Source organism: Prunus avium, chromosome 7, assembly GCF_965620075.1.
Source record: "Prunus avium chromosome 7, drPruAviu1.hap1.1, whole genome shotgun sequence".
Lineage (NCBI taxonomy): Eukaryota > Viridiplantae > Streptophyta > Magnoliopsida > Rosales > Rosaceae > Prunus > Prunus avium.
Genome location: NC_142290.1, coordinates 35,317,973 through 35,334,520, shown reverse-complemented (window position 1 = coordinate 35,334,520; position 16,548 = coordinate 35,317,973). Strand labels below are relative to the sequence as shown.

The 16,548-nt window shown below is 37.8% G+C and overlaps 5 protein-coding genes across 15 annotated transcripts; 1 reads left to right on the top strand and 4 right to left on the bottom strand.

Moving 5' to 3' along the window:
- Nucleotides 1–153: 153 nt before the first annotated feature.
- On the top strand, nt 154–2,640 carry LOC148293387 (uncharacterized). Of its 2 annotated transcripts, XM_088244102.1 has the most exons (4): nt 154–328; nt 465–1,131; nt 1,213–1,640; nt 1,722–2,640. In XM_088244102.1, the coding sequence occupies exons 1-2, from the start codon at nt 154–156 to the stop codon at nt 959–961; spliced, it is 672 nt and encodes a 223-aa protein (XP_088100228.1). In that variant the 3' UTR covers nt 962–1,131; nt 1,213–1,640; nt 1,722–2,640. The 2 variants fall into 2 exon arrangements, with proteins under 2 accessions (XP_088100228.1, XP_088100227.1); XM_088244101.1 differs by lacking the exon at nt 154–328 and having other exon boundaries at nt 957–1,131.
- Nucleotides 2,641–4,935: 2,295 nt separating this feature from the next.
- Nucleotides 4,936–8,856, bottom strand: LOC110749134 (Acyl-CoA N-acyltransferases (NAT) superfamily protein). Of its 6 annotated transcripts, none has more exons than XM_088244107.1 (11): nt 8,582–8,856; nt 8,418–8,494; nt 7,324–7,536; nt 6,828–7,038; nt 6,664–6,716; nt 6,222–6,258; nt 6,065–6,130; nt 5,799–5,903; nt 5,538–5,691; nt 5,344–5,420; nt 4,936–5,258 (listed from the first exon to the last, which is right to left on the bottom strand). In XM_088244107.1, the coding sequence occupies exons 3-11, from the start codon at nt 7,422–7,424 to the stop codon at nt 5,214–5,216; spliced, it is 849 nt and encodes a 282-aa protein (XP_088100233.1). In that variant the 5' UTR covers nt 7,425–7,536; nt 8,418–8,494; nt 8,582–8,856; the 3' UTR covers nt 4,936–5,213. The 6 variants fall into 6 exon arrangements, with proteins under 6 accessions (XP_088100233.1, XP_088100230.1, XP_021804847.1 ...); XM_088244104.1 differs by having other exon boundaries at nt 4,936–5,241; nt 7,324–7,555; nt 8,582–8,855; XM_021949155.2 differs by having other exon boundaries at nt 4,936–5,241; nt 7,324–7,539; nt 8,582–8,855.
- Nucleotides 8,857–9,806: 950 nt separating this feature from the next.
- Nucleotides 9,807–10,921, bottom strand: LOC110749138 (Putative membrane lipoprotein). Its single transcript, XM_021949159.2, has one exon. The coding sequence runs from the start codon at nt 10,626–10,628 to the stop codon at nt 9,993–9,995; it is 636 nt and encodes a 211-aa protein (XP_021804851.1). The 5' UTR covers nt 10,629–10,921; the 3' UTR covers nt 9,807–9,992.
- Nucleotides 10,922–11,157: 236 nt separating this feature from the next.
- Nucleotides 11,158–14,110, bottom strand: ORG4 (OBP3-responsive protein 4 (ORG4)). 4 transcript variants are annotated; one of them, XM_021949157.2, is made up of 5 exons: nt 13,814–14,110; nt 12,872–13,024; nt 12,530–12,705; nt 12,060–12,183; nt 11,158–11,476 (listed from the first exon to the last, which is right to left on the bottom strand). In XM_021949157.2, exons 1-5 carry the CDS (start codon nt 13,943–13,945, stop codon nt 11,417–11,419), a joined length of 645 nt encoding a protein of 214 aa, XP_021804849.1. In that variant the 5' UTR covers nt 13,946–14,110; the 3' UTR covers nt 11,158–11,416. The 4 variants fall into 4 exon arrangements, with proteins under 4 accessions (XP_021804849.1, XP_021804850.1, XP_088100234.1 ...); XM_021949158.2 differs by having other exon boundaries at nt 11,158–11,473; nt 13,814–14,109; XM_088244108.1 differs by having other exon boundaries at nt 11,475–11,614.
- Nucleotides 14,111–14,518: 408 nt separating this feature from the next.
- LOC110749133 (uncharacterized) lies at nt 14,519–16,358 on the bottom strand. Of its 2 annotated transcripts, none has more exons than XM_088244100.1 (2): nt 15,686–16,358; nt 14,519–15,563 (listed from the first exon to the last, which is right to left on the bottom strand). In XM_088244100.1, exon 2 carries the CDS (start codon nt 15,524–15,526, stop codon nt 14,636–14,638), a length of 891 nt encoding a protein of 296 aa, XP_088100226.1. In that variant the 5' UTR covers nt 15,527–15,563; nt 15,686–16,358; the 3' UTR covers nt 14,519–14,635. The 2 variants fall into 2 exon arrangements, with proteins under 2 accessions (XP_088100226.1, XP_021804845.2); XM_021949153.2 differs by having other exon boundaries at nt 14,519–15,570; nt 15,686–16,357.
- Between the last annotated feature and the right edge of the window lie 190 nt (nt 16,359–16,548).

Sequence of the window (16,548 nt, the reverse complement as noted above, 5' to 3'; positions counted from 1 at the left end):
GGGAAGAAGACACGAAGGAAGCATCCTACTTTTTTTAAATTTTTTTTATTTTTATAATTGCATCCTCCTTTCTTCAAATAGCACAAGATCAAGAATTGTGTTCTTGATTTTTGCTAATTATTTTAGCAAACAGACATATATACTTAATCATCAATGGCCCTCCCAACCGGTGAAATCACACTGGATATGGAGCCAAGTGGTGGCTCCTTGCAACCAACCATCATTACTCACAGTAAAGCACGCACCAATCATTATACAACAAGTGGCGGAAACCCATCTTCTTCAACAGAACCTATCCCAATACAGCATAGCAATCCTGGTCAGAAATGTAAGCAGCTGATTACCCATGTTTTAATTTTTCTTGTATCACATGATTGATAATTCATATATGCTTCATAGATGACATTATTTTTTTGGGGGTTTCAATTTTAAGTGAACTATATAAATGATCGATGCAAATATAGTGGAAGTGAACTTGGATGACTACCTACCACTGTACCGTGCCGCATCCAGAGGCAATTGGGAAGAGGCTAGAAAGTTTCTGGACACACATCCTAATTCTGAGAGAGCTAGGATCTCAAATTCATCAATGACTGCACTGCATGTTGCTGCTTGTGAAGGGCACTCAGAGTTTGTGGAGAAACTAGTGAAACGTGTGCCTGCAGATGTGCTTGAAATGCTTGATGGCATAGGCTACACAGCCCTCCACTATGCTGCTATAGGTGGAAGCCTGAGGTCTGCTAAGGCATTGTTGGGGAAAAACCCCAAGTTGACACAATGTTTAGATAGCGCGGGAAGAACTGTGCTACTCCTAGATGCCACTTTTGCTTCTGAGAATAAGGAGCTGGTGTGGTACTTGTTGTTGGTAACTAAACATGAGAAACCTGGTCTTCCCTCAACTGGTCCTTTGGCTGCTAACCTTGTCAATGTGCTTATTGCTTCAGGTTTCCCTGGTATTTAGCCTCTCGTGCACAATTGAGGCTAACTATCAAACCACCTGTACAGTTAGTTTTGATCAATTAGAGGTGAAACTGGCTATATTGCACCAATTGACACTTTCTTGAATGATTTCGTTCTCTGTTGCAGTTCATTGGTTAAGACAAATGCTTTTTGGAGCTATTAAACGAATAGGTCTGGATTCGAATCTTACCCTTCCGTATTTGCTATTGCTTGATGCTTTCCACTCATGTCTCTTACATTTTTAACGTGCAGCACCAGCTGGTTTCATGTGACTCCATGATGCAAAGCTCAGACATCATTGTGCAGTTGAACTACTGAGACAAATTTGCTTACAACTTTCACAGGAGCAGATTAAGTCAGATATCCTCAAGATAGCTGCCACTAACGGGATAGTTGAATTTATAAGGACACTAGTAGAATTTTTTCCTGATATAATGTGGTTTATCCTCAGCAAAGACCGATATTTATTACTCCCTTTTGCTATTGAATTTCAGCATGAAAATCTTTTCCGTATTGTCTGTGGTAAGACTGCACGAAGTAAATTAATTGCTTCTACACTACTTGAATCTGAATCCGGGGGAACCATCTTGCATCTGGCAGCAAAGTTGGCTCCTCTTCCCCAACTCTCATCTGTATCTTGTCCAGCTCTAAAAATGCAGAGAGAGTTGCAGTGGTTCAAGGTATTTATCTAGAAAACTTATCAATTGCTAGTACACGTACAGATATTTGACATTATTAATTCTCTTATTTTGGGTATTTAGGTGGTGGAGAAACTAGTTCACCCTTATTATAAGGACAATCTGAATGAAAAAGGTGAAACTGCAAGGGAATTATTCACCAAGGAACGCAAAGAATTAGCTGAGCGTGGAGAAAAATGGCTGAAGGATACTTCAAATTCTTGCATGCTCGTTGCAACTCTCATTGCCACAGTTGTTTTTGCTGCTGCTTTTACAGTACCTGGAGGTAACGACAACAATGGAGCTCCAAATTTGTTACGGAAGAACTCAAGCACATTCATGGTGTTTGTTGTTTCAGATGCAATAGCTCTATTTGCTTCTTTAACTTCCCTGTTGATGTTTTTATCAATACTAACTGCACGTTATGCGGAAGAAGATTTCCTTCAGTCATTACCAAGGAGATTGATAATAGGCTTGGCTTCTCTCTTTTTTGCTATAACCTCCATGATGGTAGCCTTTGGTGCAACTATTGAGCTTGTTCTCAATAACAGATTCTATTGGGTTTCTATCACAATCACATCGCTGGCCACTTGCCTGGTGACTCTCTTTGCCATGCTGCAGCTTCCCTTGTTTATCCAAATGGTCCGGTCAACATTTGGACAAAGCATCTTTCGCCCTGAAAACATTGGTAATTCGATGGACCTATGCAAAAAAGATGCTTGAGCTTGTATTTGGCTGTGTTTGTTACAAACGGATCAGTGATGAAAGGCGGATTCTGCATTAAGTTGTGCACCAACGTTCTAAATAAAACTGTCAGACCCAAAATAGAAAAAAACAGGTTCTAAATAAAACTAGAGGATATGTATTTGTGGCACTTGTTATTTGTGCTTTAGTTTGGCATTCTATTACATGCTCAACATATTTGACTTATGAAATTCTTGTCATCTAGAAACATAACCTTTTCATCTCCTTACTGTAAAGTGAATGTAGTGTTTTTCGTGCATCTTTATATTCAAATATGAAACTTCACTACTAGAAACATCGATATTCCGAAAAGGGAGAGCTCATAAGTTCACTACAGGCAATAATCACTTTATTTGTTTTCCCCTTTAAATTGTAATTGTCAAATGATGTGGTAGATGACAAGAGGATAATATTAGTTTGAAAAACAAATGATGCACACCACATCAAATTTGAGTGTTGCTTGTATTGTTGAATTGAAAGCCAGAGCCACTGATTACATGGTTCCTTTGTTTGGCCATCTTATGTTTTTGTGGGACATACCCTGTTGATTTGCTTACCTCATTCACCTACTCAACGCATACAAAGTTTACAAACCAATAATGGCAAAAGATAAAGAGGGAATAATTTTACTTTGCGTACGTTTTTGAGAAGAAAGCAGTTCATCCCAAATTTTTAGAACAGCTGGCTTGCCAAGTTTGTTGATTGCAGGGAGAGATTATTTAGTTGCCTGTTTTTTTAGCAATTCAGTAGAGAAGCGACCCTCTACCGGCGCTGAATGTTATGTTGCTGTTAAATAAGGTAAGTGGCAGTTCTCATTGAAGCTTGTGGAACTTATGTCTCCAGAAGCACTAGCAGCAAGAACCTCCATGAGTCAAACGGCGGTCTCTGGTGACGATAGCATAGAGGCTGCTAGGGCTTTGGTGACGAGAAACCCTGCTTTGCCACAAATAACTGATTCCATTTGGAGCTACTCCACTCTATTGGGCTTGTTTGGTGGCTCCTGAAACATCTTAGGAGATGAGGTGGTACCTTGTTTTACCAACCACGGACGACTTCCCAAGCTGTCCCTTTACTTGTCCTCTGGCTGGTTCACTCATTTGGAGCCCATCCATTCAAGGTCTCTTTGGTAAGAGATTAATCATAGAGCTACATGTTTGATTAGTTGACTTGTGCTTAAAAGCCTTAGGAATCCGCTGGAAAATCTTGGAAATAATTGTTATCAATTTTGGAAAGAGCTACTCTTTGGGATCTTCTAACTGGATTTCGAACAAACATTGTCACATCATCCATCGGACGGTGATTTTTCATCTTAATTTTGTTAGTAAACCCTGCCTTGTAGCGATTGCCAAAGGGAAGGGTATTATTACATAGATGGCTTATTATCACAAAACGTCCTGACGTTTGTGAAACTATCACATTGCATCCTTAAAGTTTTTTTCTATCACTGATGTCCTTAACGTTAATATAGGTGCTCTCAAATAGTCCTTCTGTTAAAAAAAACTGTTAAATTCAGGGATATAATCGTCAAATCAATCCAAAATTATAAAATATATATATAAGTTTCTCTCTCCCCTCTTTCTTTTCTGTTTTCTTTCCTTCTCTCTTCTCTGTCTTTGTCTCTCTTTCTTTTTCTCTTCTTTCTTCCTCTCCCCGAGTTCAGTCATCTATCTCCTCTTTCTTTTTTATTTCCTTCCCTTCTCTTAATCAATAAAACGAACCTGCATATTAACTTTCAAGACATCAAGAGGCGTGATTGCAAGATGGGTAGTGCCAGCACTGAGCATTTCACCAACAGTGCAGAGCCCATAATATGCAGGTGAAAATTCTTCACACAGCCTCCCTTCAACCCTTCTCATGATCTTTCCTTGTTCCCAAATTCTCTCACTTCCAATCTCAAATTATCACATTCCTACAAGCTCCAGGGCCAAGTGGACCAAAACCCATTTCATAGATTCTTCGGTTGGAGCTGGGTCAAATAGCGAGAGAGAAAGAGAGAGAGAAAGAAGAAAAAAAGAAAGACAGAGAGAGAGAGAGAGAGAGAGAGAGAGAGAGAAGAGTGAACTCGGTGAGAGTAAGAAGAAGAAGAAAAGAAAGAGAGAAAAAAGAAGAAGAAAGAAAGAGAGAAGGGAATGAAATAAAAAAGAAAGAGGAGAGAGAAGCCTGCACTCGGGGAGAGGAAGAAAAAAGAAAAAAAGAAAGGAAGAGAGAGAGAGAAGAGAGAAGGAAAGGCAACAAAAAAGAAAGAGGGGAGAGAGAAACTTATATATATATATATATATATATATTATAATTTTGAATTGATTTGACGATTATATCCCTAGACTTAACATTTTTTTTAACAGAAGGACTATTTGAGAGCACTTATATTAACGTTAGGGACCATGAGTGATACAAAAAAACTTTAAGGATGCAATGTGATAGTTTCGCAAACATCAGGGACGCTTTGTGATAATAAGCCTTACATAGATTGCATGTGATGTACCAGTAAAGTTGCCTCTTTGACAAAAAAGATTAGAAAAAAAAAACATTCACAATTACAATCAGCATTAATCAGTTAAAGAAAGTGAGAATTGGACTGCATAATATTTTTTCATTTCACCGTATTTTTGTTGAACAAGGAGCGACAAGTGCATTCTATACCAAAAACCTTTGCAGGGTCGTCTCTTTGTACAGTAAGTGAGATTTTTGGATTTTGACCTAACTCATGTCACATGTAGACACAAGCATTCTACAGTAGTTGTTTAATTCCAAGAACAAAAGAATCATGAATGAATGTGAGTTGAATAAGCTGCTTTCAGGTCTTGAAACGAAGCAAATAAGTTTGCTCTTCTTCTAATTGAGAGCTCGCCTTTTCAACCATCTGACAAGAATGTAAAGCTGCATCAGTCCTTGTTTAAATTAAAAACTTGAGAATAAAGCCAGGTGAGTACAATCTTCAAATGCACAACCGTGATAGTAATACCTCAAAGCCCATCTTTCGGTACAGTTCCTGCGCTGGTTCGTTCTTTCTATGCACGTGCACATAAACCTGTTTTGCACCTGTTACATTGGAAACCAATAGAATAAGAAGAGGAATTCATGTGCCCTTATTCAACTGCGCCATATCAGACATTTCTATAACTCCAGAGAACAATTCATGCTTCATTTTAATCTTACCCTCTAACAATGCTAATCTAATAGCAAAATGCATCATACTGCTTGCAATACCCTGGCAACGTGCTGCTTTGGAGACGCATAAGTTTGAAATATAACCATATCTATTTGACTGCGTTCTGTTGATGCTGCAAAAGGGAGGAGCCTTTTCCCGCTCCTGTAATAGAAATTAATTCTGTCGCCAACTTAGCTAAGCCATTAAATTGGCCAGACTAGTAGATACAAATGCAGTAGATATTTAGTTTTTAAACAAAATGCTTGTACCCCTGGAAAGGTCTCTCCATCCAACAAGTACCGGATGCTCAAATCAAGTGTTCCAACTACACTTTTCACAACAGTGCATTTCACATTCTTTGATTCCTTCCTCACCTGACAAATTCGAGAGCAAACACACTCAGCCATCAATTGTATATTTTTATTGATTGGGAGCCTTAACTAAATATAGTGTGTATCCTAATGCAAAGAGGGTTCTCAGAATAGAAGCTCAAACTAATAGAACCAGAAATGCTCTCATTGCAAATATGGCATACCGTGATAATGCATGAGCATTTCTGCCCATATTCCCCTTTACTTCTTCTTTTTATAGCATTAAATTCCTAGAAAATAAAAGGAAACAATTCAGAATTTTATTTGAGACATATACTCCATGTACACATGTCAAACTCAAAGTGAACGAGTCATTCCTACCTGATCTGTAAATTTCCTTTTGTAGCTGTCAGCAAATCTGTGTTAATCAAGTGTAGCAAGAATCAGCAGTGTCCAATCCTCCATTTGACTGATAAATACACTTATTGGAGACTCGGAGCCCACTAAAGACTGCACACATGCAGAGGGAGACCCACCATTGGTTCTCCAGCCATGGGGTATTCTCTAGAAATCTTGATTGATTCAGAGCTATACGTTCTGAACTATTCCTTATTCCCTTGTTTTATCTATGAGCTTGATTTGCCAGCTTTTTTTTAAAACGGCAATTCCTCTGCATGTACGCTTTATATATAGACCATCTAGTGGGGTTGCCTATGACAGTAAACTTATGTTCCTCATGTAGTTAGAGTAGTCTGATTAACAAAGACCAAAGAGACAGAGAGAGAAGAAAATCTGAAAGTTATAAAAGAGCAAAAGTACACACCGGTCATTTGCCCGATCCTCCCAGTGACTTTCTGCACGTAACCATGCTGCTGTCTGCCACAAATCCAAAAGCATGCAACCACAAGATATTATTCATGGTACACAAATAGCATACACATTCAAAACTTCATGGTTAAGATGTCATCACCTAGAAAGTTTACTTACCCACAATTCTTCATCAAGGATGGCCTCTCGTGCAATAAATCGTCCAAATTCAAACTTTTTCTCTTGAACTAAATCTTGATCTGATGTTTGCAGCCGGTCAAATTGTAGATCAGGCTCCCCTGATGGTTCCAACTTAGGAATAAATGGTGTTGGATGCTTTACTGACAGTTCTTCCATCTTCCTCGTTTGGGAGGACTTTGCCTCCATTTTCCTGTTCATTTGGTAAAGACAAAAAAAAAGGGAGATATGTAACACTCCAAAGATACTAATTTTCAAATAAATATAAGGGGTGGCCGTTTCTTGAACAAGAACCCTAATTGGTTTGATCAAATTCAAACTAAAGAATTTCCAAACAAGAATTGAGAATGCAACCGAGTAAAAGGAGGAAAAACACACTTCCAGCATACACGTCAATAAGAATACAACTGAACGCAAATGAAGAAATTGAATGCAAATGGAAACCAAATATCAATAGAAAGATAAAATTGTAACTCACACGAATGGAACGGGATCAATCTTGTGAAACTTTTGATGACTTCTAATTCTGACATGGGAATATCTCAACAGCATAGGCTTGTGAATTGAAATCGTCAACATCAGGGCAGTTCTTCCTCCAGACTTGACTTTGACAGAGAAAGAATTGTTGAGCTATGTTATTTCACAAAGATGGTGAAAATAATTCTCAGCATGTGAAACACTTGTCTGACCCCTGCTGGAAAAATAGCTGTCTATTAGAACAAAAGCAAAATAATTTCAGCAAACATCTGCGGATATAATAGCAGTTATAACTTATAACTACTAGAGTGGGAGGTTATGAATAGTGGATAAGACAAGATGACAGCATGTAGGCTTGAGTTGATTGATTTATTCATGAAAAAGAACAAAAATTTATTAAAAAGTAGCTAACATTTTTGGTTAAAAACAATTCTTGTGATTTCCTGGTATGTAGTTCTTACCACATCAGATGGGACCCAAAATCTGGAGGCCCATGATGGTGATGTGGCAAGGTAGTGGCTGGATTCTAGCCTCCAGCACTGAAGGGGGACTCAAACTCAAAAGTTCTTCTTCCTATCCAAAATCCAAATTATTTGTGGGTCTGTCTTGACCATCTGGTGAAGACAACAAGTGGGTATGCAGCAAACACACAGGTTTGTGGAGAAAACCAGGGGCAGCACCAACTCTCCTCCTTACTACTCTTTCTTTTCTTCTTCTTCTTCTTCTTTTTCTTTTTCTTTTTCATTTCCCCTTTTTCCTATTAATACTAATTCTTCTTAAAATACAGAAAAACAAAAATGTAATTCAAAATCTTGCCCAAAGATTTTTGGGTTTAATGTGGGGCCTTGAATTTATGGATCGAATCTTATCCTATTATACTTTTCGCAATTTTAATTAAAATTTAGAAACTTTTGTTAGACATACATGGCCAGATGTAAGCCGCACATGCAGGATATTTTCTTGGAATATAAAGAAAAAGATTAATATTAACCTCTCAATACGTCACCAATAATCAATTATCCATAATGTAAGAAAATATAAATGAAAATTCATTTCTAGAATTTCTGCAGGGCAAAGAAAAAAGCCAACAGTCACCTTTGTCTACTGAATCAACTCGGCCGAGCTATCGCACCCATTTCTTCACAGTCGAGTTAACACCAGAGTCTTGGCACCTAAATCAATAAAGATTGTGGCTTTGTGCCTTTAAAACACTAAATTTACCAGGAAATTTCAAATTAAACAAGGAAAAGATTGCTTACCCAATTCTTTGATGAAAAGACGAAGCTCGCCGATGAACTTGAACCGAAATTATAAGCAAGGCGTGGGCTTTAGCTCTCACCGGCGATGAATATGAGTTTGAATTGGGTTCTTGTTAGCTTCTTTGGTTTGATATTTTTTGGGTTGCAGAGCTCGGAGGCTATGGTGGCGTTGGTAATGTTAATGGCGTGTTTGGATTTTTTTTGGGCGTGAAGGGGTCGGCGATGGCTTTCTTTGGAAGGCGCGGTCAGAGAAGCCCAAATTTATAACAAGGCGGTCTACCCGCTATACGATTTTTCTTTTATAATTAAAAAAATAAAAATCATAGAAGAATGGCTCTCTGTCCTTCCGATCGTCCAGTGTCATTTTGAGCCGTTCGATCATGTTAAAAGTAGTTGCTCTGGGTAGTTGGTTTGTTTATATTTTTCCTTTATTTGCGCGGTTTGGCCTTTTATTTTATCTTTTTCTTTTGTAACATTGCTTTTTACCTTTTGTTTTTGTTGGGGTGATGTTATAAAATCTTTATTTATAGAAGTGAGAAGACCTAGCTCTTTTCTTTACTAATTTTTTTTCTTGGATATACATGAAATCAATCTTGTGAAGAGTTAAAGAAAAAGTTGTAGAAGAGTGCGGTATAAACGTGAGCATAGGGTGAAGTGTAATGAGGGGATCTAATAATTCTACGAGGTTTTATATATTTGTGTGATTTTTGAATGATTGTATGTGTTTGAAAATTCTCTTTAAGATCTTATATTCGATGAAAGAGTGATTCGTTAGAATTTTCTTATTTACTAAAAAACCAGTTGAAATCTGGCCAATACATATTTAGAAGCCCCCGAAAACTAGAAAAATGGATTAGTATTAGTAGGTGATTGAATTCAACGTCAAAAGAAAAGAAAATGAATTGTGCTCCAAAGTAAGAATGTTAACTAGTTCTCTTTTAACATTTTCCTTTATGGGAAATGAATATACTTGTCTAATTTTTACTTGACTTTCAATCTGAATCATAAAATCGCAAATCGAAGAGTTCTCCTTCATGATTTAAGATTCAATCTGAGTCATTTTTACTGGACTGAAAATGCTTCTTTCTGTTTTTCTTTTCACAATTACCCTTTTTCTCTCCTTTAAATGGCAAATTGCAGAAATCTTTTTTCTCTCATTTAGGAGAGAAGTTGATTGGCGAAAAAAAAAACTAAGGAAAACAAGGACTAATTTAATCACATGGAGTTCTGAGTGATGGAGGTATTTAATTTCCTCTGTAAACAAATGTTGAACACTTCAAAATACATAAAAATAACACTCACAAGTCATAAGCTTTACATCACATGCCCCCCAATGGCCTCAACCATAGTGAACAACCCACCAAAAAAGAAAAGAGCACAAACAACACACACTCCAACTAAGAAACTGCCCCTAGCCTTCAAACTCACCAGTCTTCACCCACTGTCCATACTTGTTCTTCATCTTCTCATCCAAATCCTTGGCCTTGACCTCAGCTATCTTTGCAGCATTTTCAATGGATTCTTCTTGAACTTTTGCAATTCGCCGGCTCCTCTTCTTCGTCATGGCCTCTCTCTCAGCTTCCAACCCCTCATACTCTCTCACCCAGCAGCTCTGCACCACACAGCTCAACACCAGTACTACCATCTGCATCATCAACATTGCCATCAGAACCCCACATTCCAACCTCACCAAAAGCTTGGCCTCTTTTGGGTCCCGGGGCGACTTGAGCATTGAAATGGTAGAACGCTCTTTGGTAAACAAGGCCAATATGCCAAGCAATTGTCCGATCAGCGAGGCGAGGAGAAGCGAAACATGGGTTATGAAGCAGAGGTGGGTGAGCTGAGAGTAGAAGCCTACAAAGGAGGAGAGAATTGAGATGCCAGAAATCATTAGGAATGCCATGCCCATTGAAGTTGGGGGCATCCTGAGGAGGATAGTAGGAACTAGAGAAGTGACAGAGAGTATGAAGAGAGTGAAATTCAAACATGAGAGGAGAAGATTTGGGAAGGAACAAGAGCTCCTAAGATTGGATTTCGATGCAGCCATTTCTGGGCTTCAGGTTTGAATTGCTTCAGAGAATCAAATGGGTTTTGATTTGGAGGTGGAGGTGAAGGTGGTGAAGAAGATTTTGAATTTTTATAGTAGGTGGCAATGGCATTTGGCCGTTGAGTCTACAACGGCTAGGTTTGGATTGGAATGATGACCCATTGTCGTCCTCGAATTACGTTATATTCCCTCCTCAGGGTTTCAAATTCTAAGGCCTACAGTAATGAACAGAAACTAATCCACCTGAGCCGTTTGATTGATCTATCAAAACAAATCAGAACCCAAAAAAATACTAATCCCACCCACCAGCTTCTCTCAATCCAAAAAGAAAAAAAATAACCTTTAAAAAAAAAAAAAATCATATCAATTAACTCAGCCACTAATATTTCAAGGTGAAATGAATACTTTGATGAAGGGTTACAACAGTACTCTTTTTCCAAATACATGACTGGTGGCATCTATGAGGGCTAAGATGAGAATTTCAATTCATGTCTAGGACTATGTAAAGGCATTGGTAGCACCCAGGAAGAAGATAGAGGACCAGGTGAACATATACCAGATTGAAATTTAAATATCATTTACATGATGCAAAACAACAAAAGTAGATAAACCGTCATTTGGTGTGCAACTACACTCAGCTCAAGGAAATAACAGCATGTACAAGTACTTGTGTAAATCTGCAGCATCGTGATCCATCGACATACGATCCCCTCTCCCCTATTGATGGCATTGCGTGATAAAACATTAACAAGCCCATTGCATGAAAAGTCCCTCCATAGTGAGGAAGGCTAATCGCTTGAATAATTAGTTACATCTGTGACATCAGTTTCAGGTCTCTGCTGATACTGCTGAAGAAAAATTTGGCAAAGTAAAAATGCACTGTAAAATCAAACTGTGGAGCTACTTTGTAACAGATTAATCCCAAACCCATCTTATCCATACCCGTCTGTTGTACATTGCAAATGTACCATTAGAGATTCTGAAATCTAAACTACAAAAAGGCAAGTTCACAAATTCAACACGCATGGAATCAAGTAATAATTCATTAGAAAAAGGCATAGCAAAACAAAGATAATTCATTCGGATTAGCATGTTCTACACAGCCTAGGATGTCCATGGTGTACATGGGTGTCAACCAGTAAAATAAAAACAAACAGAATCACAATAAAAGCTAGGAAATCAGTACACTTTCAAAAGTGAATTTTCATGTTTGAGTTGAAGAATAAAAGTTTGAGTGACCAAAATACTTGAAAGTTATAGCTTTCATCCAGATATTGGATCAAGAGTTTTAGTTGATAAACCTCTCATAAGTGATTCATACAACATATTACGGATGCATGACTCACTATAAGAAATAAGTTGGGAAAATATCCTACATACAGAAAAATTTCAGCTATCATCTATTAAGTGATTAAACTCAACAAGTCATACCTGGTCTTTAGGCTTGTAGAAATTGTAGATATCAGTATAGGTTAGAATGGCCTCAACTCTATCTAATGATGCTTGCAACTTTCCCGAGTTCATGTTGAACCATGGTTCACCAGTGCCCAGAGCCCTAATTAATTCAAGGTTTCAACCATAAACCATAATTAATCAATCAAAGAAATTGTTAAAACAGAAAGAAGAACCAAACTGCATGTAGTTTAAAAAGCAAGAAGTTATATATTAACTAATAAAAAACAGTAAAACCTTCACAGAAAAGGAAAATAGAAATACTGATATATTGAAAGCTCACTACGTTAATGTAGCGAGTACTTTGATTTGATATCCTGACTCTCTCTTGTAGTGAGTACTTTGATTTGATATCCTGACTCTCTCTTGTAGTGAGTACTTTGAATTTGACTATTGTAAGGCCGCAAAATCTCTACATTCTTAAATGCATACAAGACTAAGGAACTTGCCCAGTAACTTCTGGAAGTACATAATCAGCCCTCCATCCAAAGCGCATATCCACACCAGGGCACACACCAAGAGATGTCTTATTCCGGATCCGAGATATACCATCACCACCAAAACATGTAGTAAGTTTCCATTTCCATCCAGTAGCATTCATTTGAAAATTATGGCCTACTCCAACCTGCTTTTTCCAACAGTTTGCAGTGTGATTATTATGATACTAGTAAGGTTGGTATATACTAAGCCAAAGTGTGCTTTAGATGGTGCAAAGGATTCATAATATGCTTTGGTGTTGTAGGAAAGTTGGGTGGGGCGTTGAATAAAGGATCAGAGTGAAAGCATCAAACCTGGAGATTCAAATATCCAGTTAGAGGAATCTTTTTCGAAAGAATACGAACATCTTGATGGATAGGCTCATAGATGAACTTCCACATCCGTTCAGGCGCTAAGGGCTTCAAGACAAGCTTTCCTTGAAACTCATTGCATGGAGCATTATAGAACTGAACCAAAATAATGATCTCAATGAATCAGTTTTCAGAAGCACTCAATATCAGTTAATAGTTCTAGCTAAGATTCTATGCATAGCAGCTTATATTTTAAAAAAATGTAAACACAATAACTGCAGGACATTTTTATTGGTAAATGAAAGTTTTAAGATTTTATAAAGTATGTTGCAGTTACTCAGTATGAAGCACATAGAAATCCAGTATTTAAACCTCGAGCAAGAGAGAAGAAAATAAAAGTGGAACCTACAAAGTAGACAGAAAAACCAATCCACAAGAAACAAAAGGACACAATCACACTATCTAGATATAAGATTTTTCTTTTGTCATATCATGACACTTCAAAATGTGTAAAGCACCCTCCTTTAAACACATATGATTAACCCGGGATGCATATCCCAATACATGCATCAAACACCAGAATTGTATAAAAGGCACCAGAAAGGTAGCATGTGTTTACACAGTTTTACTATCCTACACCACAAATGTCTTCCAACTGACCCTGTGTTCTGCTCCCCTGTTGAATAGCATCATTCTCATGGGTTGTTTAAAGTTTGCAAATTCAAAACATACACATCATAAAAAATAAAACTTTATTCAAACACCAGTCTTCACAAAAACAGGACATCTGGTGGCCAGCATGGAGTAACCCATCAAAGTAAATACTCATATAAACATAGCAAACAGAGAATTAAGCATTGGCTTATCGAAAATTTCAAACCATTTGAACTGGGCACATAATATAACCGTTAAAAACCGTGAAGAAAATATAATATATGTATATACCTCCAAATTGAGGCCGACCCTTAAACCTTGCACTTCTTTCCGGAACTTGAGAAACAACTCTGATGGTATCAAATTAATACTGTAAAGCTCTTCCCAGGAAGTGGGTTCTTCACCATTCGAACCCCAGTCCATTTTTTGATAAATTAAGAACTTTAAACTGTACGGACGATGCTTTGGAATAGTCGCTCTCTGCTTCTGGACCGAGAGATGGAGTTAGAGTGGAGAGGGAGAGTCGGGAGAGTCGGGAGAGGTTTGACGAAATGTAAACTGAATTTACAGATATGCCATTCAACATTTGGAAACTATCGGACATGTCCTATTAATTGTAGTAGAGACTGTGGAGCCAAACCCATTGGCCATGGTCCAAATTGTCAAAATAAGACGTTGGGCCACCAAAGCACAATGTTCTGGCCCACCATTATCTCAATAATTCTCAATTTACAAAGAATTGATTTCAAGTTTGTGTGTTAAAAAGAAAAAAAAAATTCTAATGATTTCAAGTTCAAACCTTTTGGTAGATGATTTGTTGATACAATGACATGGTAGCAAAATTTTCATATATAAAAGCAACTTCTAAATCCACTCCATGCCAAAGTTGTAAGTAATCAAAAGATATTTACTTTGTTACAATCTTGAATGGGATCATTTTTTGTGTTATCCCAATGATCAAATGTGACCTTCCATTCAAAATACGCATAAAGAATGTACAAATCTTAAAACATAACTCGTCATATGGGCACAACTTCTGCTTAAGAGGCAAGCAGGTAAACTTTCATTTATTTTAGCACAAGTTCACCATACAAAATTTACCCCTCTAAACAACTATGGCCCAAAAGGGAAAATTGGTTGCCACGTCATTTGTGGAAGCAAAGACCTTGCGCGTTTTGGCACAAATCTTCTGACCCACACATGCTTTCCGTTGATTGTAAATTTGGCCTTGCTCACCCCGCTGAGTATGGCTTCAATGGTTGATGCAGAGTGGAAAACCACACGAGCAAACAGAGATTGTTCAAAAGGCTGCACATCTTGCATCTGCAGAGACTCAACGCAATCCCCAAATGCTGCTGTGAAAAATTGCTTCACTTCATGCTCATGTACTGGGTACCCTTTTGAGAATGTCACAAACATGGTCCTCTCGTTTGGTGGCACCAGAATTTGGGGCAAAGCTTGTAGCTGTTGTTGTTGAATTGAAGATGAAGATGAAGATGAAGATGAAGAAGAAGATGATGATAAAATCACCTGGCTGTGATCTGCTGAGTTTTGGGAAAAATTTATTTCAATGGCTTGCTTCATAATGTCATCAAATGCTGGGAGGCACACAATGTTGGCAGCTTTGGTGACACCTTGAGCTGCAGCTTGCTGATTTTCATGGAAAAATTGGAGGGACACTTCTTTTTCCATGAAGCTTTGGAGGAGAGGAATGTCATTGGCCTCAAATGGTAAAGAAAAATGGGTGCCATTGATTATGTCGAGGCATGTCACTGCCTCATCTGCAAGCTCGTTGATCAAAATGAAAGGTAAAGATAGGATCTTTTTCACAGCATTCTTGAACCCAACTTTCTCCAACCAGAGCCAGAGGGCCATGACCTGCATGGACTCCAGTGGGTCCCTGCAGAGGTGAATTGCCAAGATGGTGTACAAATCTCTGTCAATGGAATGAAACAGTTTGAAACCCTCTTGTGACACAAACTGAGAGGAGGTATAAGAATCCATTTTGTGCTTCCTTCCTCCACCAAAATGTGCTAAGATCCTGCTATCTTTTTGGTAACATCAACATACAGATTCCAAAATCAGTTGAAGAAAAAGAAGAAGAAAGAAAAAAGACAAGATTTTGATCACAAAAATCAATGCGGGTTAAGTTCCGAAACAAACCTGGAAGCTTTTTTCTTGCGCTGGGCTGGTTTTCTCACAATGAATGAGGCCTGGTTCTATGCAACCAGGTTTTGTATGACCAAGGTCAAGAGAGCACCTGACAGCAGCACCAAAATATGAGTTCAGAGTTTGGTCCCGAGTTGATTTAAAGGCACTGCTGTCATAATGCAGTTCTTATCAATTTTCTTGTCTGTTTTTAGAGGTTTTTGTTGTTTTAGACATCACTTTTAAGCAAGAAATCATATATGGCAAGACAAAAGTTCATGTGCTTACAAAAAAATTTATGACATATTTGCCTGGTGTCATTAAATTTCTTCCCGGTTCTGAGAAATTTTGTATTTTGGCCCAGTGAAGATTTTACAAATGCCTGAAGGTCTGTGGGTACCTTAACACTTTGTTTCTTAGTTGGCTATCTGCTAAAAACTGCAGCTTTTTTGTTTTTCCGTAAAACGGCACTGCATGCAACTAATTCTATGACTTTGCAACCAGTCTTTCTCATGCATTTTCTGTTTCTTCCTGCAGCTGAATTAATTAAGCTGTTAGAAGATTCTTCTTTCTTTTTAAATTGAAATAGTTGTAGTTTGAATGCGTGTTTAAAGACCAAAATCCTAAAACACTGATTTGAAATCTTTGGTGGTTCTGAAGAAAGACTTGTATTGACTTCTTTACTACATTGCTCTCAATGAATTGGTAGTGATGAGCATTACTTGATCAACTAAATTGGGTTCATGCATCAAGAAAATAACAGAATGACATATTTTTTGTAAATGAATGTATATCCTCAATATGAATTTACCTAGAGATGATACTTGCAAATGCTTTTCAAAAATTAACATCATTCTGTAGTTTAAATGATGCACTTG

Excerpts from the sequence above, each read along its gene's own strand:
- LOC148293387 (XM_088244101.1), top strand. The coding sequence starts at position 1,395 with ATGTGGTTTATCCTCAGCAAAGACCGATATTTATTACTCCCTTTTGCT. Across the intron at positions 1,641-1,721 it reads GAGAGTTGCAGTGGTTCAAG|GTGGTGGAGAAACTAGTTCA; the intron begins GTATTTATCTAG and ends TTGGGTATTTAG.
- LOC110749134 (XM_088244104.1), bottom strand. The coding sequence starts at position 7,424 with ATGTTGACGATTTCAATTCACAAGCCTATGCTGTTGAGATATTCCCAT. Across the intron at positions 6,259-6,663 it reads GAGGATCGGGCAAATGACCG|ATTTGCTGACAGCTACAAAA; the intron begins GTGTGTACTTTT and ends TGATTAACACAG. Across the intron at positions 5,692-5,798 it reads ATGGAGAGACCTTTCCAGGG|GAGCGGGAAAAGGCTCCTCC; the intron begins GTACAAGCATTT and ends TTTCTATTACAG.
- LOC110749138 (XM_021949159.2), bottom strand. The coding sequence starts at position 10,628 with ATGGCTGCATCGAAATCCAATCTTAGGAGCTCTTGTTCCTTCCCAAAT.
- ORG4 (XM_021949157.2), bottom strand. The coding sequence starts at position 13,945 with ATGGACTGGGGTTCGAATGGTGAAGAACCCACTTCCTGGGAAGAGCTT. Across the intron at positions 12,706-12,871 it reads CTGGATATTTGAATCTCCAG|GTTGGAGTAGGCCATAATTT; the intron begins GTTTGATGCTTT and ends TGGAAAAAGCAG. Across the intron at positions 12,184-12,529 it reads GTACTTCCAGAAGTTACTGG|GGCTCTGGGCACTGGTGAAC; the intron begins GCAAGTTCCTTA and ends TGAATTAATTAG.
- LOC110749133 (XM_088244100.1), bottom strand. The coding sequence starts at position 15,526 with ATGGATTCTTATACCTCCTCTCAGTTTGTGTCACAAGAGGGTTTCAAA.